The 22,264-nt window shown below is 47.0% G+C and overlaps 1 protein-coding gene across 9 annotated transcripts in view; it reads left to right on the top strand.

Moving 5' to 3' along the window:
* The window catches only part of LOC147612082 (uncharacterized), a 141,583-nt gene that overhangs the window by 99,953 nt on the left and 19,366 nt on the right, over nucleotides 1-22,264 (top strand). For 7 of the 9 annotated variants that reach the window (XR_015263647.1, XM_086783954.1, XM_086783949.1 and 4 more), the window contains one exon: nucleotides 9,603-9,725. The exons of 1 other annotated variant lie outside the window; for it this stretch is intronic. Coding sequence is in view for 6 of the 8 variants with exons in the window: in XM_086783954.1 (XP_086640080.1) it covers nucleotides 9,603-9,725 (123 nt within the window). In the remaining 2 variants the exon portion in view is untranslated. Of the gene's footprint in view, nucleotides 1-9,602; nucleotides 9,726-9,841; nucleotides 10,024-22,264 lie in introns of all 9 variants that reach the window. One more of the 9 variants, XR_015263648.1, reaches the window with a different exon arrangement.

Raw genomic sequence — 22,264 nt, 5'->3', positions numbered from 1 at the left:
TTGCTATATACACCTGAATCCGGTACAAAACTGGTGTGGGGGATGAAGTGCTATATATACATGTAGGGGCTGCCAGTTGGCCAGTAGGAACTGGGCCGACAGCCCTTGAATGGGCCCACGACTGGATAATATCCAGTTGGCCTGCATAAAAGCCAGTCGGCTAACACCAGATCAAGTCGGCCAGCAAATAATCAGTCGGCGAGCAATAGATCAAGTCGGCTAGCATATACAGTCCCCCCACGACTAGCAAAACTGGGAAAATATGGACAATGAGGAAAAATGGAGAAACTCCTACACTGGTGGGACACCCACAACAATGGCCCTCACTCCCTACTGAGGATTATGGTACAAACAGGAGATGATTGCTAACGGTTAGCTGGTCCTTTTTATCAGTGCTTGTGCAAGCGATGGGTTTTGGTGCTCGCATTTTTTTCGAGTGCCTAGAGGGTATGGTGGCTTATGGGCATTGATTCATGAGAAAATCAGGTCTTTTGGTAGCATTCCGGTTTTGAATGCCTTGTATCCATGGGAAGATTGGATGCTCAAGAAACCACATGATCTCACCACCCGTTTGGTGAATGCGATTTATCACATGTTGGTGAAAGATAAGAGCTGGGTTTCAATGAAAGCTAACAAAGTTTGGAAAATACATCGCAGTACAAGCTGGTGGAAAGATGCATTGATGAGGGGCTGGCATTCCAAGATTCCGTATCAAGGAAAGGTTTTCATTTGGAGAGTCTTGGTGGGTGGGCTTCATCTGGGGGACCAGCTTTGATGTTGCAAGATAGCTTTTGGTCATTGTGTTTTTTGTACTACAAATCTTGAAACTTGTCAGCATTTGTTTATGTATTGCTGAGTTACGAGACAGATTTGGGACTTCATTTCTCGAATATGGCTCGCCATTACAGGCTCGTGTTACTCGACGTCAATGGATATTTGGTTGCATCCCTAATGTTTCAATTGAGGAGGATCAGCTGACTTTATATCAAATTTTCAGATGGTCAGGTCTTTGGCATATTTGGATGACCAGGAATGCCTTTCTCTTTGACTCTCAGTTTGGGATTCAAGGACATATTGGATGAGTGCGCGGGATTTTGACGTGGAAAATTTCCTCTATGGTATCGGCACAAGTCATTACACAGAATTCAGCCCTTCCACGGATGAGGCTGGTTTGCACGATGGCTCTATCTGTTTTATAGGGGTTGAGGGCACTTCTTCACTCTAGCATGTTGGCCTTGTGGCCCCACTTTCTTACTTAAGCTTTATGTAGGCCAATGGCCTTTGTACATTGTTTCTTTAATTAAACTCCTTATTATGGAAAAAAAAAAGATCAAGTATCTATTCAAGACCCAATGGGCCTATGAGATCAAAGTGATATACAATAATGTCCATGGCATGTCTCATCATGGAACGAAAAATAAAATAGAAACAAAACAAAACTATCTATGGCATATCTCATCATGGAACGAAAAATAAAATAGAAACAAAACAAAACTATCTCACTAGAGTGGTACAAAACTGTCCATGGAAATCTCATCATGGGATACCAGGAACATGAAACATGAGAGTAGCATCAGCCCTCAATGGAGGAGAGAGAGAGAAATGAAATGAAATGATATATTAACGTCTCTAAGAGGCCATAATGGCCCATGAGACCAAAACTGAGAGTACATCTGAAGTTGGTGTCTCATCAAAGAGAACAACCAAATGAAACTGAAAAGTACAATAAACTGACTATCTTACAGTTATAAGAACTGTAAGTGAGACTCCTAGATGATACTGAGTAGAAAATACTGGAAAATGTATATCAAGTAGATCCATGTATGCTGATCAGTTGAAGTGATGCCCTCTCCTTAGATCAAATATCTCCGCCATGGGGCTATCTAGAATGGAGAGGTCGTAGAAGCGAGGTAGTCGCCTCCGATGCCGAGCAGTAATGGCTCTGATCTGGCGATTGTGAGGATGCCGTGATTGGGATCCCGATGGGCATGGCCGACGAGCACTACATAAGACGACTGCTGTATGAATGGTGACTCCTTGGGAGCGTGGCTGGTGTCTTGATGGCCCGATGGAGGAGGTATCAGGAGGTGTGTGGGTTGGGGTGCTGGTGCTGAAGAAATCTGTCAAGATCCTCTGTCTAGGTACATCATGGCTCGGTCTCCTGTCTGCCAAGAGGGTCTCTCTGTGTCTCCTGAGCTCAAGTAGGAACAATCCTAGGCATCTCTGATCCTCAAAATCCATGACCTAGCGTAACGGCCCAAAACCCTCTCGGAAGAGGCAGCGATATCTACCTCGGATCTCATAATAGACTATGCATTTGCAAATGTAGTGCTCCTCTGTCTCTGCTTCATAGTAGCATAGCTGACAAATGCGGTCATCCGAGATCTGATGCACATATCGCCCTGTCTCAATCTGCAGCTAGTGTGATGAGGTCCGGATCTGTCCAATGGCACAACATATCCCATGTGATAGGTGTACACATCCATGTACGCCAGGCGGGTGATAAAATTATCTAGTGAGAGGTGCAGAAAATGGCTCTTGTAATGAGCCATTTTTGTGCCTAAGGGCTCAAGGGTACTAGTCCATGTCCCCTGTGTGTCCACTTTGACGTTATCCATCGAAATCATGCGGTTCTGCTCTGAGCGGGTGAGATCAAAAAATGGACAATCCAAGTTGTACTGAAAGGGTGGGAGTGCCTCTATCCACAAACCATGTAGGCCAAACCATGATCTCATCTGAGCATACTAGCAATGAGTATCTCCATCCTCTGCCAACTGTATGGATGAGGTCGATGCCAATCGGGAGTACCTCTATTGAGGGAGCTCCCAAAGTTGCTGTAAAACGGTAATTGCCTAGAATACGGCCTTGGTCACTATTGGTGCGGCACCCAACTCAGCCTGAACAATCTCATGTGGTACCGATGATTTGCTCCGAATCATGCGGGCAATCATCATAATCAGTGGTCTCTCCATATGCCTCCATCCCTCATCCGTCCCTCTCTAAGATCTGGGATGTATGCTGGGCCCAAATTGGAGCTCCGTATAGGAGGGTCGGTGTGACAAGTGTATGAAATAGCCACAATTTGGTGCGCAGCTCTTGAACTTGGATGTGTGCACACTGCCGCTCAAGTACTGTTGGAAATAAGTGCACACTAGGTGTACTATTTCTCTAGTGTAGTTTCAGTTGAGTCTTTGTGTCTTGAGTCTAGTGCCATGTGGCACCTCTACATTTATCCCATAAGTCAGTCTACTCAATCTTGTACTTCTCACCTATATATTGTGGGTGTCACATCAATGAAAGCATCAATCTTGTGTCTTGTCTACACTCATCTCAAGGTAACTCTTTGTCTTTCATTTGTGTTCTTGTTTCATTTATTGTCTGCTCTTGCTTTCATATTTTCTACATGGTATCAGAGCAGTTTATCCTGGCTCCCCTCATCCTTGCCATTTTCTGCTCCCCTCATCCTCGCCATTTTCTGCTGGATCTACCCGTTTCTCCCCTCACCCTATCCTCAGTCTGCTGTGCAGCCATAGCTGCGTTTTTTTTTTCTGCCCGCCATATTTCTAAAAAGGGCTGCTTCTGTTTGCCCCTGATGCTGGTCGCCATTATTCTGCCCGCACAGAAATTCTGATCGCCCTGGGCGTAGCTGCTGGGGCCACTTTCCCCGCCCTCAACACGCAGGGCATCACCATCGTGCGAATCGACTATGGGTACACGACCATGGGTCTTCTCTCAGTCTGTTCAGTCCTGATCTCCACTCTGCTTCTCCATGCTGTGCTCGTGCTAGCTTCCGACCCTGATCCGATCTTGGACTACTACGTGGCCGACACCTCTTCCAGTTTGCTCATCAACGGCCTTCCATGCTAGAGCACCTCGTCCATAACCTCTGCTGACTTCAAGTTGGAGCTGCTCAGAGTGGGCGGCAATGTTTCCAACACCGCCCCTGTTTTCCATCAGTTCTGCCTCGCCATACTTCAGTTGAAGGGTTCCTGTTTCTTCCTGACGATGTTCTTCATCTACTCCATCAGCATAAGGCTCTTCATTATGGTGCGAATCTTTTCCTTCAGCTCGGCGACTCTTTCTCTCGATGGCATCTCTCTAGGTGCAGCCCGTGCTGCCCCCACCCTCATCGCTGCCCTGATCTTCCCCTTCGTTTTTTCACATAGCGGCAACCTCTACAGCAGCAGCTCAAGGCACAATTTCAGATCTGCCTGCCCATGTCAGGCCCATGCATCTCTACCTTCTCTCTCTCTACTGCCGGCGGCCTGTCCTCTAGTATTGCACATGCAGCAGCTACCCCCGCACTCTCTTCTTCATCAACATATCTTCTCAAGCCGTGGACCCCCTGGACATTCAACTCATGCAACAACTCGTCATTTTTGGATCTCTGGTCTTCTCGACATCAGCTCGTCCAATGCTGATTTTGGACCTGATTTGCAACATCTGTGCAAAGGGCATTTCCCCCTTTGTTATTTCCCATTTCCTCTTCATCTTCACATGTGGGTTAGCTGTCCATTGGACCAGCCAAACCTGCAGCAGCAAATTTAAAGCAGAAATCACGTGTATGTTGTGTTCCATTTTTCAGTCTACTCTCTCTTAAAAAAAAAATAAAAAATCTCAATTCTGAATTTCATTTACTTCTCTATCTTGTACGGTATTAGACACTGCCAAATCTGGTAAGACCTTCCCATCTCTCTCATAATTATCTATGTTTTTCATGCTATCTACCACCATTGGTCACCAATGATGTAGATCATGGGGTAATATCATGTCTATTTGTCTACATGGACTTATCTTGTCCCTATCCAAGAGGCACCCCTGCATTACCCACTCTAGCAGGAGGATTGCCCTTGAGGAGGGATTATCTATCAAGGTCCATCTCTCTATCTATCTACAATTAGTCAGTCTCTCTGTCTATGTGTCTATCCTGTGTGTCTATCCTGTCACATGTCTTTGACACTCTATCTATCAGTCTATATGCCTCTCTTTTGTGGATTAGCTACCCACATTCTCTTGGCATTTTTTGTCTATGTCCCCATTTATCTTCTATCTGTCAGTCTCTCTCATGTCTATCTGAAAGTCTCTCTCTCTGTGGGACCACTCTACTGGCTGATTGTTTCTCTCTCTGTCTGTCTATGATCCACTCTTGTCGCTACCCTTGTGGACCCATATGAGGATATCACTTGAGGAGGGGTGTCTCAGGATCTTTTGTCTCTCATGTCTTGTCTCTCAGTCTATCAGTCTTTATGTCTGTCTTCTAGTCTTGTCCATCTTGTCTTCTAGCTTGTCTCTCAATCCTTATCTAGTCTCTCTGTCTTGGTTTTATCTTTTGTCATGTTATAGTCTTGTCCTTTTGTCTTCCTCCTAGTGTCCACTTAAGGAGGGTGTTGGAAATAAGTGCACACTAGGTGTACTATTTCTCTAGTCTAGTTTCAGTTGAGTCTTTGTGTCTTGAGTCTAGTGCCATGTGGCACCTCTACATTTATCCCATAAGTCAGTCTACTCAATCTTGTACTTCTCACCTATATATTGTGGGTGTCACATCAATGAAAGCATCAATCTTGTGTCTTGTCTACACTCATCTCAAGGTAACTCTTTGTCTTTCATTTGTGTTCTTGTTTCATTTATTGTCTGCTCTTGCTTTCATATTTTCTACAAGTACCCCCAAGGCTGCATGCCCTTGAGCTAATCTAGCTGATGCTGCCTCCTTTAGGGGGAAACGTGGTCCTGTGAAAGTAACTCCGAAATAGACATATGACTTGATGTACTCAACCGGCTCTCCTCGGAAAGTGAACTGATACTTTGATCTTGTTACCCATGCTTGTGTGGTGTTAAACACCATAACCTTGGTTTTTCCAAGGTTCACTGTCAGATCTCTATCTGCATAGAATGCCTGTAATGCTTCCAAATGTCTTTGTAATCCCTTCGGAGGGTCTGAGATTAGAACAATATCATCTGCATATAACAAGATGGGTATCAACACCCCTGCCAGGCATGTCCTTGGGCCTCCCAATCTGTCTACATAATCGGAGACCACATCCATGTACAACCCAAAGAGGGTGGGTGATAGCGGGCATCCCTGCTTCACCCCTATCGTGCTGGTCACCATATCCGATAGTCTGCGTGGAGCTCGGACTATACATGTCACAGACTCATACAAATCATATACCCCCCATTGCATATCGTCAGGTACCAATGTCATGCAATGTGTGCATAAGCCTGGCACGTGGTACGGTATCGAAGGCTTTGCGTAAGTCCACAAAGCAGCATTATATCCTTCTCTTCTGTGCCCTGCCCTCTTCAGTAAGTGCCCGAAGTGTCAGTATGTGATCCAAGGTGGTAAATCCTCTCCTAAAGTCGGCCTGTCCTTGTGTTCGGTGACCATGCCTCTCTCTCCAGCGGCTTAGCTCCGACTCCAATTTAGAGCCAAATAGTTTGGCCAAGTAATGACCAATCATGATCGTCTTGTAGTTGCCTGGTACCATGGGGTCCCCACTCTTAAAAGAGTGGTACAATGGTATGCTCTGTCGAGCTTGCCGGGAAACCCTCACAAATGGCACGATTAAACACATGTACAATCAGCGGAGCCAAAGTATCACGCGCATATGAGAAGTGCTCTCCAACTAGCCCATCATGATCTTGTGCCTTTCCATTATGTAACGTGTCTATCGCATCTAGCACCATGCGCATAGTAAAAAAGGTGCTTCTAGCCGGTCTAGCTCCCAGTGGAGGGGGGGTGGGGGGTTGTCCTGGTGCATTATACAGCTCTCTAGCATAAGCATGCCATGCCTCAGGTGCAGTAATCGGAGTACCAAGTTGTCTCTCTTGAAACATCTTCCATGTCCTCTTGCTGTCCTTCCCCGGGAAGAGTTGTTAGATCTTCTCCTTTAACTTACCGTAGGCTTGTTTCTTCCTCCGCACAAGGCACCGGAAGATCATCTTGGCCTGTCTATGTGTGTGAGTCCCAATGGCAATCTCACGCTGTAGCTGTGCCCGTGTCTCGCGACACTCATCATCATACCAATTGTTCTGTGGGGTAGTGCTGTGCGGGGCATGGGGCGCCCGGGGGGGGGGGGGGGGGGACGGGGACGGTGGGGGGACGGTGGGGGTCATAGTGCAGGGAAACGCATATGAGGGGGATGCATGTAGTACACTTGCGAATCCTCTCGTAATCTTGTCCATAGGCCTATGCCCACCCGCCCTTTGCCAATCCTCTCGTAATCTCGTCCATAGGGCTGTGCTAATTGGGAGTACCTCTACTGAGGGAGCTCCCATAGCCACTGTAAAAAGGTAACTGCCTGGAATAGGGCCTGGTGTGGCACCCAGCTCAGCCTGAACAATCTCATGTGGTACTGATGATTTGCTCCGAATCATGCGGGCAATCATCATAATCAATGGTCTCTCCATATGCCTCCATCCCTCATGAGTCATGACTTATGCGTCCCTCTTTGCGATCCGTGACGTATGCTGGGCCCCCAAATTGGAGCTCTGTATAGGAGGGTCGGTGTGACAAGTGTATCAAATAGCGACAATTTGGTGTGCGGCTCTTGAAATTGTGTGTGCACACTGCCTCTCAAGTGCCCCCAAGGCTGCATCTCGAGCTAATCTAGCTGCTGCTGCCTCCTTTAGGGAGAAACGTGGTCCTGTGAAAGTAACTCCCAAATAGACATATGAATTGACGGCTCCCCCCGGAAAGTGAATTGAGGCTCCGATCTCATCACTCATGCTTGTGCGGTGTTAAACACCATAACCTTGGTTTTCCCAAGGTTCACTGTCAGATCTCTATCCGCATAGAATGCCTGTAATGCATCCAGATGTCTTTGTAATCCCTCTGGAGAGTTTGAGATTAGAACAATATCATTTGCATATAACAAGATGGGTATCAACACCCCTACCAAGCAAGCCCTTGGTCCTCCCAATCTGTCTACATAATGGGAGACCACATCAATGTACAGTCCAAAGAGGGTGGGTGATAGCGGGTATCCCTGCTTCACCCCTATCGTGCTGGTCACCACATCGGATAGTCCGCCTGGAGCTTGGACTCTGTCTCACAGACTGATACAAATCATATATCCCCCACTGCATATCCTCAGGTACCTCAATGTCATGCAATGTGTGCTTAAGCCTGGGACGTGGTACGGTATCAAAGGCTTTGCGGAAGTCCACAAAGCAGCAGTATATCCTTCTCTTCTGTGCCATGCCCTCTTCAATAAGTGCCCGAAGTGTCAGTATGTGATCCAAGGTAGTAAATCCTCTCCTGAAGCCGGCCTGTCCCTGTGCTTGATGACCATGCCTGTGTGCCCAGCGGCTCAGCTCCGACTCCAATATAGAGCCATATAGTTTGGCCAAGTAATGACCAATCATGATCGTCCTGTAGTTGCTTGGTACCATGGGGTCGCCACTCTTGAAGATTGGTACAATGATATGCTCTGTCGAGCTTGTTGGGAAACCCTCACAAATGGCACAATTAAACACATGTACAATCAGCGGAGCCAAAGTATCACGCGCATATGAGAAATGCTCTCCAACTAGCCCATCATGATCGTATGCCTTTCCATTATGTAACGTGTCTATCGCATCTAGCACCATCCGCATGGTAAAAAAGGTGCTGCTAGCCGGTCTAGCTCCCCAGTGGAGGGGGGGTGGGGGGCTGTCCTGGTGCATCATATAGCTCTCTAGCATAAGCATGCCATGCCTCAGGTTCAGTAATCGGAGTACCAAGCTGTCTCTCCTGAAACATCTTCCATGCCCGAGTTGGTAGATCTCCTCCTGTAACTTAGCTAGGTAGGCTTGTTTCTTCCTCCGCTCAAGGCGCCGAAAGATCATCTTGGCCTGTCTATGTGTGTGATTGCCAATGGCAATCTCACGCTGTAGCTGTGCCCGTGTCTCACGACACTCATCATCATAGTGCAGGGAAACACATATGAGGCAGATGCACGTAGTACCCCTGCCAATCCTCTCATAATCTCGTCCAGAGGGCAATGCGGGAAAGATATATTAAGGGTCTACTAAAGACCCAATGGGTCTGTGAGACCAAAGTGATACAATAATGTCCATGGCATGTCTCATCATGGAACGGGAAATCAAATAGAAACAAAACAAAGCTATCTTAGTGGGGTGATACAAAACTGTCCATTGAATCTCATCATGGAATGCCAGGAACATGGAACATGAGAGGAGCAGCATGCCCCAATAGATGTAGAAAGAAAAATATATTAAATGTCTTCAAAAGACCCAATGGGTCTATGAGACCAAAAGTGATACAATAGTGTCCGTGTAATCTCATCATGCTACAACAGAAAACAAAGACTAGAGGTATGAGATGGGAATGTCAAATCCGAGCCATATGAACAAATGGAGCTACCCCCTGGTAGGAGGAGGGGGTTACCAAGGGAGAGAGAGAGAGAGAGAGAGAGAGAGAGAGAGAGAGATGTGTGTGTATGTACACAGATTCATAAATGTGATTATGTGTGCATTATCAAGTATATATACACACATTTATACCTGTGTGTGTGCGCGCGCGCACCTGCTTCAGTGGAGACATAACAGTAGTTTTGGTTAGCTTCACGCTAAACTTATTGATTTTCGGTTTGTTCTATTAGGGTGAAAACTACCTTGAAGTAGACTTGGATATGCATCGTTTCAGCTATCTTGCAAGAAAAGGAGTGGAAGCTTTTCTCGAAAGGTTCAAACTGTGCATTTTTGACCTTGGTTTGACAATACAGGTAAATTAAAAAATGTCAAGCCTTACATGTGATATTGCTTTTGGTTTTTAAGTCTTCAGTGGGTTTTAACATTCGAAGTGGTGATGGAGTCCTTGGGGCCTTTTACTGTCCTTCAGTAGTTCTCCCTGAGGCAACCAAAAGTTTTCAATGCGCTTCTTCAGAAAGCGGCACCCACCCATTCTAGTTGCAACAAACAGTGGCTGGATGTCCTGAGAAGTGGCCAAGTGAAAGGGCCAAACCCTTCCCTAACGAGACAATGAAACCCCCGGGTATCTCAATACACCCGGCATCTGAACAGGTAGTGCTCCTGAGTCTCTGCCTCCCTGGTCTTGTGTAGTCTGCACATCTGCACCTTTTGTGGTATGCCCTCTGTTCTTCCAGTCTCTATCCAAAGGTGGTGGGAAGACACCTTCATCCCACTGCCTCAAAGTGGAGACAGGGAGAGCTGAGCACGTCTTCAGAACCAAGGAGCGCATACGGAGAACTAGGAAGGATTTGCCGATTATGCCACATAGACGGTTTAGACACAAGCATTACATATGTCGTTGGCCACGATCCGAGACGTTGGCCACGATCCCCTCTTTAGCTCCAGATCTAGGACATGCTCCATCACCATCAAGCTACCTTTTCACATGATGCAGCTGAGGGAGGACTCTTGGCCATACTCATTAGCCCCATGCTTGATATTTTGTGTTGGTTAGAGCTAGAGCTTAACAAGAAAGACTAAACATGATTAGAGAATCACTAAACACAGGAGACCAAGTGTGATAAGCTCACAAAGAGCCAAGCACTAAGCTTATTGTTTTATTAGAGCAACACCTATCCCTATACAAGCCTCAAATGTGTGAATAAACAAGAGTCTTCCTATACAGATACATGCACAAGAGGAGGCGCCTACTCCAGCTCATGGGCTCTCATAAATGCTCCAAGGCCTCCCCCACATGTGCCCCTATATCTAGGATGCCAGCTAGTTTCACCCATGTGGCCATACCACCTCCTCTTCTTATCTACACCCCAAATAATGTACCTTAGGCTAATAGCCTATGAAGACTAATGTTGCGCTCCACTAAGGTTGATAAAGCTATATTTACAACATTCCCCCTCTTGTTTTAGCAACCAGCATGCACGGCTCACGGTGTGTACTCTCATCAAGTGAGAATGTACACAACAAACACAAAGTAAAAATCTGTTAGAAGGCATAGTGGGACTCGGGAGTCGATAGAAGCTAAGTTAGTGTTGTCCTCAGCCTCCTTTGATCCCTACAATTTCTCCGGATCTTCCTTCCACTTAAAGAAGTCCTTCATTAAATGCCCCTTTTTCTTGTAGTAATAGCAAGACTTGGGGCTTTATTTATATTCTTCTTTGTCTCCTCAGCTGAGAAAGTCTCTGAAGTAGACCCTTGGATGTTGACACCTTCTCAATTGCTTGGACCCTTAGCTGCCACAACTCTGGTCTCTTCCATCACAAGAGATGCTGCTACAGAAACAAGTGTCAAATTTGATTGATTTGCAAGGACACCTAGCACTTGATCATAATGAGGTGGCATGGAGGAGAGTAAGAAGAATATTGTCGCCTCCTCTTCTATGACCACAATGCACCACTTAATGGGTTGATTACACATCTAATATTATTCACATGGCTCCCTCAAATCTGCAAAATCCTCAAGCTTACGGCATTCGCAATTCTGAGAATAGAGTGTTGTTGCTGTTGACTTGCTGATTGCATCCATGCTTCTTGATCCTTCAGGAATGGAAGATTAAGAAAGTGCTTTTGAGAGAAGAAGGGTGGTTTTTAGTTTGAACAGAGGTGGTCTTATGAAAAAGGTGACATAAAACCCTTGCCCTTGATCCAAATCTTCATCCAATGGTCCACAAAATTCCCATAAACCATTCAACCTTTTGCCCAAAGGTTTCCATAGCTTTGCTTTCTTTACCATCTGGGTTTTTGTGAGCTCCTCTCTTTGTCCAAAGCACTTGTATCCCTGTAGGCTTTTGCAGGCCTTCCTTTTCCCCGTGAAAATTCTCCTTTGATTTGTTGAAACTTTAGTAATTCCCAAAATAAATTTTCTTGGCCTCCTTTGCTTAAAAAGCTTTCTTTAAAATTTATGCCTTCAATTTTTCTCCAAAAATTCTTCTCCTTGAGTGGTTCCCAAATCTGTGATATTGCTACTGTCACGAATCTCTAGTACCTCTTGAAGAATTAATCAAGCTCACATGAACGTTAAAAGGACAAAGCATAGACTTAAATCAAATTGACAAGATTAAAGCATAACATAAAAGCATGGAATAAAGTAAACATCACCATCGACACAAGATTGGGTGCGATCTCCCCCCTCATGCATGCAGCTCCCATATTTATGACATGAGTATTTTTTGAGAATTCTATTCAAAATATAGCCCAAGGAGCTAATAATAGTTGTGTGTGCAAAATAGGGCTTTGCTTCTTGAGTGCTAGTGGATTTAGGCATTTCAAAGCATGCCCCAAGTCCACTCATTCTCAATCCCTTGACCACATAAAGAAAAAATGTGTAGTTCAAAAACATGCCGACCTTGACCACAATGATTCAATGTCCACAAAGGATAATGAAATCCAGAACCACAATGCCAAGGTTACATGATGGTTTTCAAGGTGAAGAACAATGCTCATGAGCTCTCTTACACCTCTTGCATACATGAACTTCTAACTTTGAATGCCTTTACCCTTGTGATTCAATGCATTCTTTGTAGTATTTTGACCAAACCAAAATGTTGAGTTCAAGCTCTTCTAGTAATGCCATGGATAATCACCATTAGGTATTGATATGAGCATAAGTACTTGTTAGACCTCTTTTTCTCAACTTAGAGACATTTCTAAGTCTTACAAGCCACTGATTTCTCACATCAATCACGATGGGCTAAATACAACCACTCAGGGCTCGATACAACCTCGCCTCATGGACAGGGCGGGGATCAAATAATCAAAGTGGAGAGAGATGCACTTCCCCTCCGGCTGGCTGCTCTATGAGGAGAAGGCTATCTCATACAAGGGGAGAGGGGGGGGGGTGATAACCACACAGGTGGTTTGTAATGCCAAGTGGGATCACCACCTCTATCTTTGAGAAAAGGGCCTGGCCGCTAGAGCCTCAAGAAAGCTTCGCACCGCTTCTGCATGCAGTCAGAGCCACCTTGCAACTTCCCCCATTGACCACCTTGTAGAAGATTCTTCACCACTACTAAAGGAGACATGGCTTGTGGTTTCTTGTGTAAGACTAGCCCATACATCACCTTTGTTGTTGGTATTTTAGTGCTTTGCTATATCCAAGGGACACTAGCTCATGTCATCACCTACATTACATGAAGACTCCTTGTGGGTTTGTGACTTAGACTATTAGTGACTCGGACACTATGTTTAATGGTAGATTATTATTTCATGCTTGGTTTTAGATTGATTTGCTGGATTATTAGCAAGAAGAAACCTTTTATGGCTCTCTCTTTGATAGAGGTTGTATACAAATCTGGATGCTTAACTCTCTTGTGAGGCATTGTGGCTCATATGGATGTAGGAGGATATGGTAGTAGTGTCAAAAAAATAGAAAACAAACATAGTCAACACCATGTATATAAGATAAGAAACTATACTAGCCTTTTCTCTCTCCATCTATATGGTATGAGATCCTCTTTATATCTATACTAGGCTTAGGCCCTTTAGTTGTTTGGTGAGCTCCTCTCAACGTGCCTTAGATATGACTCTCATGAGTGAATTGTGAATACAAGACACATGGACTCTATTTATTGTATGATCATGTTGAGCCAAATACTCCTGATGGACTCCGTTTTGGCGGAGTGTGGGTATCCTCGATGCCTTCGTTGCATCTAGCTCGCTACATGTGCCAGGTAGCAATGCTACTGCAAATCTCCCATCTCTGACATGAACCTGGTCTCTAGTGGGGTCAGCAGATGGGGCTATCACTGGTACTGCCGAAATGCGTAGGTGAGAAACTTGAAGGGCTAGCCTCCCACCATCCTCCTAATAAGCTTTGGCAACCTCAGCCTGTGTGGCCCATGCGACGGTGCCCCATATAATGCATAGTGACAGGGGGACGGAGGGACGCCCACGTGGGACGTGGGAATGCCGTCCCGAGCAGAGAGACCTGCACACCGGGCTGGGGACGGCTAGGGGGACGGGACGGAGGGGACGTGACCAGGGGACGGGTGTTCCCCCTGTGGGAACGGGGGGACGTTGTCTGCAGGGGACGGGGACGGGGACGGTTGCAACAGCTAAATCTTCAGGCATTTGTTTTTCAAATAAACGGCTACTAGCCGTTAACACTGGCCATTTGAGAGAGAGAGAGAGAGAGAGAGAGAGAGAGAGCAACACAACTATATAATGGGCTTGGAGCCACTCCTCTTCTACTCAAGCCTTCCAAGACTTGAGTTCCTCTCCACGATCTCCCTCTCCTACTCAAGCTTTCCTCTCCACTATCTCCCTCTCCTACTCCACGGTCCATCACCTTCCTCTTCACCCTCTCCTACTCACTACACCATCCCCACCCCCCCGTCCCCATTCCCTGCCTTTAGCCGTCCCTGTCCCCGTCCCCCGTCCCCCGTCCCCGTCCCCGTCCCCATCCCTTGGTAACTATGATATAATGATTTGGGTCGAGGCCTTATCCATCGTGAAGATGCGGAGAATCCGCTGCCAAACCTGCTGAGCCTTCGGGCAATCCCAAAGATAGTGTCGCTGAGACTCCCAGGGGTGGCCGCACCTCGTGCAAGCTGCTGGTCGACTTCCAATGGCCAACCACGTGCCAAACGCCAAGCTCCTGTGTGCCATCAGCCAAAGAAAGACGGTGATCTTTCAAGGCCGAAAACTGTTCCAGAGTCTTCCAAAAATCTGAGAGGAAATGCTGGGAGAGGCCTTGTGACTGCCAATGTATTGTTGCTGTTGGGGTGCCATCAATCTCTGGCATTTGAATCTTGTGGCCTAGCCCGTTGTATATGCAAAAAAGGGGGGATCCAGAGTCTCCTACCGATCAGTGGGATCATGCCAAGTCCACACTCTCGGGTCCCACTGGAGGCGCGTGAGAGGTTGGCTCTCCCATATCCATAGTCGCCAGAATCTCTCCCTAGCCACCTTGGTTGGCGGGGGGTCTATGTGCCACTCACGTGACTGAAATCCAATCACCCTCAGCCACTGTAAGGTGCATCTACTGAAATCCTGCAAGGGGAGCTCGGATCTCTCTAATCTGCTATGGGGACCAATAGAAAAAGTGAGCAAACCACTGCCCTCATCTGCTTTGTGGATCGCCAGATTAATATCATGCCAAGTAAACAGTCCGAGCCACAGAGGGGGGGGGGGGGGGTCGGGTCTGGGGTAGGTGTCATCCACTCTCTAGCAGAGGGTTTGCCTGTGGAGTGGACGATGCACACCATTGTGCCGATCCACAAAACAGGGGATATGCTCGATCCGAGCAACTACAGGACGGTTATGGTTGGCCACGTGTTGGCCAAACTCTATGGTGCAGTGTTGGAGCAAGAGCTTAGCTTATATGCTGAGCGAGCAGGTTTACGCTCATCAGGGCAGGCAGGCTTCAGGAGAGTTCTCTACCACTGACCATGTATTCACTTTGAGATGTATGATTGATCAGGCCAGAGTGAGGAAGAGAAAGCTCTATTGCTGCTTTGTGGATTTCCGCAAGGCATTTGACACACTAGCACGAGAGCACAGTTGCATAGAAACGCGTTTCATACAGGTTCGAAACGTTTCGAAACGTACGAAACGTTTCGAAACGTTTCGTCCTTTATGAAACGCGTTTCATACATCATGCATATTTTAAAAACCTTAAAAAACGTTTCCTTTCATACATCATGCATATTTTGCATCCCCTTTGGAGGAATGAGGAGCAATACCTCAATGAGGAGCTAGAGTCAGGATGGGTCAAGTACATTACCAAGTTGGTGGGAGTGGGAGGTGATATACAGCTTATGAGAAAGCTCGAGGATGAGCTTCTCATTTACCGCAACGGTAGCCATATGTTTGGGCGAGCTACTGCATTGCTCAGGGAGACACAGTTGGAGACAGTGTCTTGGTGGGAGAAATACGGTATTGGGACACCCAACTTGGTAAGGTTTCTTGATTCTTGAATCTTGTATCTTTGTCTCCTGAGTCCTACTCTTTCAAAATCTACATTCAAATGCTGCTCTCTTTTTGACTCTAACTTAACATTCTTTTTTGTACAATGTAGAGACGGATTGCATTCAGAGTTCTCTCACAGGATTGCAGTTCAGGGCCTTGTGAGAGAAACTGGAGTATATGGGCTCTTTTTCACACGAAAAAGAGAAATAGACTCTCCTCAGCACAATTGGAGAGGCTTGTCTTTTGTCATTGCAATCTCCGATTGCTAGAACAAAAGGGTCATCCCATTGAGCCTCGCCAAGTGAATCCAAATAAGATTGATATTATGAAGTGCAAGGAGATTCCCGACATTCCTCAGGAGGAGAGACATCTATTCTATGCTCTATGAGGAGATCATGGCTCCGGCTCGCACTACACGATCTTCTCGAGAGGCTAGTACTAGTGGTGCACCTGCATCTCTAGAGGATGAGGCATTTGAGGACTCGGCTACCGGCAGTGACCTTGAGAGTGAGGCTGCAGAGGCAGAAGATGCAGATGAGGATGAGCATGAGGATGCAGATAGTAGCTAGCAGCTGCCAGTATCATTTTATTTGGACATGTTATTTAGTTTGAACTTTGAACATGTTATTTATTTTGATCTTGGATTTTGAGTCATGACTCATCACCCACGTGGTGATCCTTTTGATTTCTGTTTAGTCATCAGTGATCACCCACGTGATTTGTGATATCATCATATCTTACATGTATTTTGTTTTTATTGAAATGAATTCAATGTGGTCTCTTATAAGTTATGTCAACAGTTTTTTCTTTTGTATATTTCAAGTAAAAAATATACAGGTTTTTTTATTTTGTATGAAACCTTTTTGTACCCGTTTCTTACCTTTTATGAAACGTTTCAAAACGTATGAAACCCGTTTCATACCTGCTGTTTCTGAAACGCCTGGCAACTATGCACGAGAGAGGCTCTTTCAGCGCCTGCAGTCTCTTGGCATACCAGCAGATATGACATGGGGCATCTATGCATTATATGAGCAGGTGTTTGGGCGAGTTAGATGACCAAGAGGTATGTCCGAGACTATTGCTAGCACCATTGGTGTGAAGCAAGGATGCCCACTTTCCCCCACGCTATTCGGGTTATACATTGATGAGGTAGCTGACTTCATTACACGGGGAGGCGGAGATGGAGTTGATCTAGCAGGTACCTCAGTACATATTATGCTTTATGCTGATGATATTGTATTAGTGTCTGAGTCTTCAGGTGGTCTACAGCAGCATCTACATGCACTCGATGATTTTTGCACACGGAGGGTCTTACTATGAACCTTGGGAAAACCAAGGTTATGGTCTTTCATACATCGAGACAGGGCAGGAGTCAGCTGACATTCACTCTCGCAGGACGCCAGGTGGAGGTGGTGACATCATACGTGTACCTAGTGGTTACCTTCTCTGCAGCAGCCATGCGCTTCACCATGGGTTCAGCAGCCAGAGCTAGATTGACACGGGGATATGCGGCATTGGCTATGCTAGAGAGACTGCCACCAGGCGCATTTTTAGGAGCCCCGGACGAAGGAGTGGCTATTTGACACATTAGTCACATCGGCACTGATGTATGGAGGAGCGGTATGGGCGCCAGGCCTTGCTACCCATTGGTGGACACAGATAGAGAGACCACAAGCCCTCATGATGGCACGCATGATACGGAGCAAATCGTTAGTACCTCATGACATTATTCGAGCAGAGTTTGCTGCGCCTCCTAGAGGCCATATTCTAGACTGTATGCCTGCTAGACAGATTCAGAGAGATGCCACAGGACAGATTGTCATATAGAGCTTTTGAGCCATCTAGACAGCTGGCTGAGGCAAGAGACATAGGATCATGGTATGCACAGGTCACACATTGGTTCTCACAGCATGGCCTAGACAGGGATCATCTACCACCATTCCAGTATGACAGGGATGCACCACATATCCGTCTCTCTCATAGTGAGAGGAACAGAGTATTGAGACAAGACCTATGGCAGCTCTATACACGAGAGACATGGATATCGCCTACACAGCCTCTTCCACCGAAGATGCTGTACTACAGAGATCACTTCATGCGTATCACTGATGATGGATTTATATAGAGGCCTAGATACATGGAGGGCTTTTTACCACACGGCTCCCGAGTAGCTATTGGTCAGCTTAGAGTCTTATCACATCGATTGGAGATCGAGACTGGCAGAGTAGCACGGATCTCCTGAGAGGAGAGGGTATGCAGATTGTGCAGAGAGGAGGTGGAGAGTGAGGAGCATTATGTATGCAGATGCAGAGCATATACAGCCATCAGAGAGAGATATCCCATTTTATTTAGAGAGCCACATTCCTTACGCCAGATCTTTGAGGCAATAGACCAGCGCATACTGGGGAGATTCATTCTAGACATACAGCGTCACAGAGAGACATCATTACAGGCTCAGACAACTCCAGAGGGGGGACGACAGACACAGATTACTACATTTTTTCAGAGATCCATCCCACTCCCAGCCCCTACACGGTAGGGAATTACTCTCCAGAGAGCAGACACACTTAGAGCCCGTAGAAGACAGAGGACATCTGGCTTTCGGACACCACACCTATACCAGAGAGAAATGACAGAGATGAGAGCTCAGTTTCACAGAGAGGGTGCGGAGCGACTGACTCGCTTCAGAGCAAACTCAGGCATGTTCTTCAGGGAGCTGTGGACACCCCCTTCGTTGATGTATAACATTTTATACCCCCAGTATGGTACAGGATGGAGCTAGCTAGGTTGCATATCATGATTGTATACTCCATGCATATAGCTTTGCATTCTCCTAGTAGTAGAGCTCGATCCCCTCCCCCACTCATTGTACTTATTGCACACCCAGATTCAGCTTTTTAGTTCAGTACTTTTTCATTTTGTTGGGATGACAGAGGATACCCCACACAGGTACACTGATTTGTCTTATAGGCCGAGTTCAGTCTTTTGGAAGACGTTCATAAAATCTTTCTTTCTTTCTTTCTTTGTACCCCGGATCCGTGTGAAGCCTCTCCTAAACCTTCGGGGGTAATTGCCTGTGTGCAAGCCAATCTCCAAGGGACTTGGCAGGTCCTAAGCTCAATGTGTCCCATGAAACATGAGGTTGGCCCCCAAACATGTGGCCATTGGGTAACCGGATCAAGGGGTTCCATATCAAAGGCTGCTGAAGACGCTCCTCTAAGGCAACTGCAGCTAGCTGCTTAAGGGCTGGCTTGAGGTGATCCCCATCTCGGGGTAGACTGGTTGCAAATCTTTCCTCAAAGGCAAGGGTAAATCTGCGGGCTCACATCTCTGTGAAGATCCATCTGGTACTCTACAGCCAAGGGCCTCTTAGACTCGGGGCGCGGGCTGAAATCCGGGCCAAGAGGAAGTCCTTCCAAGGCTCACTGCTGGGAAGGAGTCCTCTAACAATCAGCTTTCCCAAGAGGGCGCGACTCTGAATAGCAGCGTCAATGATGCCTAGGCTCCCTCTACGTCGCGGCTGAATGATCACTCTCCATGCCACCTTGGCCTTGGCGGGTCTCCCGTCACTACCGGCCCGTAAGAAGTTCCGGATCAACCATCGTACCTGACCAATGCATGCTCGGGAGAAGGCCCAACAAGAAGTAATGTACCACATGGTGGCAAGAAGGACCTGATTCGCCGCCACCACTCTACCAGCTAGGGAGAGCCTCGTGGAACTCTAGTACAAAAGGTTCATCCGAATGCTTAGAAGAAGAGGGGTGAGTTGTTGCTCTGGGGAGATATTGATGTCCACATGACATCCAAGATAGAGAACTAGAGTGCCTCTCGGGATCCACTGGAAAGCCTCAACTGGGCGCCAATTCAGGGCGGGTGTAGAGCCTACCTAGAAGCCACATGACTTGTGCCAGAGGATCTTCGCCGCTAATGCGCGACAAAAGATCTCGATCGCCCAAGCGAATCTTTGGAGATTCCCCACATCTCTTGATAGGTAAGCTGCTGTGTCATTTGCAAACTCCGAGTCCAACAGCTCCTCCTAAGTACGGAGGGGGAGATGCGATTCATGTAGCCCGGTCTCATGGCCTCAACGACGAATAAGAAAAGATAAGGTGCCAAAGGGCAGTCCTGTCGGACCGAGTGGGGGAGGGGGAATCTGTCTCCACAGGCTCCCTGAATGAGAACCTGACTGTGAGAGGCTGAGTAAAGTCTTGAAAAACCATAGATCTACTCCACAGGGAATCCCATCCGGCTCATCATGCTCTCCAGAAAGCTCCAATCAACCCTATCATAAGGTTTCTCAAAGTCCAGGAGAAGCACCATGAGGTCCTATTGCCGCATCCTGGCCGAAGCTGTTGCCTCCCAGAAGGTAAAGATGTCCAGAATACTCGATCTTGAACAAAACCTGTCTGAGTGTCATGGATCAAGTCAGGGAGAAAAGGCTGAAGTCTCCTGCTGATGGCCTTGGGCAAAATCTTGTAGGCGGTCCCAAGAAGAGCGATGGGTGCTGGATCTCCAAGCTGTCACCACCCTCCTTAGGAATCAAGTGTATCAAACCCTCTGAAAGCCTCTCTGGCATGGCACCTGTGATCATAATCTCAGTGACGGCAACACGAAGGCCGCCTTCCATGAGGTCCCAATGTCGAAGAAAGAAAGAGACTAGACGCTCGTCTACCCTCGGGCATTTTCTCCTAGGAAAAGCCGTCAATGCCTCCGCCAGCTCCTATGCAGTGAATGGAGTCAATAAGAAGGGGGATGGAGTCAACAAGAAGGGGGAACCACCTCTCTCGTGACGCTAGACCCTCTCGTGCGCGTCCATCACGTGTGAGGATAATGGGGCACCAGTGAGAAGAGATTAAAAAAAAATCCATGGTGATGGCTCTCACATGGGGGGGATCAGGGAACAATAGCTCCATCCTGGCCATGCAACTTGTGAATACCATCTCTCCTTTTGTGGGGGCCGGCTATCTCTAAGAAATCCCTTGTGACTTTGTCACTGGCTTGGGTCCAAAAGGAAGCTTAGGCATGTTACCTATACTCCACCCTCCTCTCCTCGATGGATTTGATCTCCGTGCGGGCGGCTGCAAGCTGACTCTCAATCCAAGGGCTATCTACGGAACTTTCCTAAAGCCACTGAAGAGAATTAAGACCCCTCCTCAGACTCCTTTCCTACCCACGAAATCCCACCAATCTGCTTTGGGCTGCCTCCTGCAAAAAAACTGCTGATCTTACCAAGGCCCACATCCAGGGTGCATGCGGTAGAGCCTGAAATAAAGTCCAGTCCTGCCCATATCTATTGCTGATCTTGGGTCGTGTATGAGGCTGTCCGGAATCCTAGAGCTCATGTGCCTGTCTTGCCTCCAAGGGTCCTCTAAGGACAAAATAACCAGAGCGCGATCTGAAAAGGTCGTGCCCACCAAGATACCGACCATGCCCCCATGGCCACAAGCCCACTCATCCACACATAACCAGACAGTATTTTATGATACCTCAGAGGAGATGTTGAGGGAGCTTGATGTTAGGGTTATGGGCCTATCTAGACTCTCACTGGATGAGGAACATACAGTGTATGGGCGGTATTTGATAGACATGGGGATGACATTTGGGAGTTCTCTAGGGATGGTGACATCATTCTCCTGGGGACTTCAATGCCAGGACCGCCCATAACCAGACAGTATTTTATGATACCTCAGAGGAGATGTTGAGGTAGCTTGATGTTAGGGATATGGCCCTATCTAGACTCTCACAGGATGAGGAACATACAGTGTATGGGCGGTATTTGATAGACATGGGGACTGCACATGGATTGGCCATCCTGAATCGCCTACAGAGATTCCCGACATCGGGCGGTTTCACTAGCTTTCCACATAGGCATGGTGCTAGTACAGTGGACTATGTTATGGCTCAGCCCGGTCTCATTCCCTCTTTTTAGGATTTTATGGTAGGCACTAGGCCGGTTGGAATAGCAGTGGATCATGCTATCTTGTCCTTCACTCACATTTCAGTTCAGCACCGCTCCATTGGGACAGGTCTCCACACACACTCGTTATACCTTTACGAGGGAGACTGACACCGTGTACACGGATGAGATATACAGACGCTTATGTGCCGAGGAGCCGGGACGGCCATTAGATGAGCTCACTCAGATGTTGATAGAGACGCTTCATGCTGTAGCATCAGAGGCATATCCCCATAGTCAGCCTACACGGAGAAGATCTGGGAACATGCCCCAGAACAGTTGGTATGATGAGGATCAAATTACAGAGAGAGGTGCTCATGGGTGTTACCACTCATAGACAGTCACAGATTACCTTCCGGCACCTAGTGCGACGGAAGAAGAGGGCTTATCTTGCTCAGTTAGAGAGGGATTTGTATCAGTTATTTATGAGTCAGGACTCAGGCGAGGCATGGAGACTATTCCATGAGCATTC

The sequence above is a fragment of the Cibotium barometz genome, chromosome 46 (assembly GCF_041138505.1).
Source record: "Cibotium barometz isolate CiBa-2024 chromosome 46, ASM4113850v1, whole genome shotgun sequence".
Lineage (NCBI taxonomy): Eukaryota > Viridiplantae > Streptophyta > Polypodiopsida > Cyatheales > Cibotiaceae > Cibotium > Cibotium barometz.
Note: the sequence above shows the minus strand (reverse complement) of the source record. Positions and strands in the feature narration are given on the sequence as shown.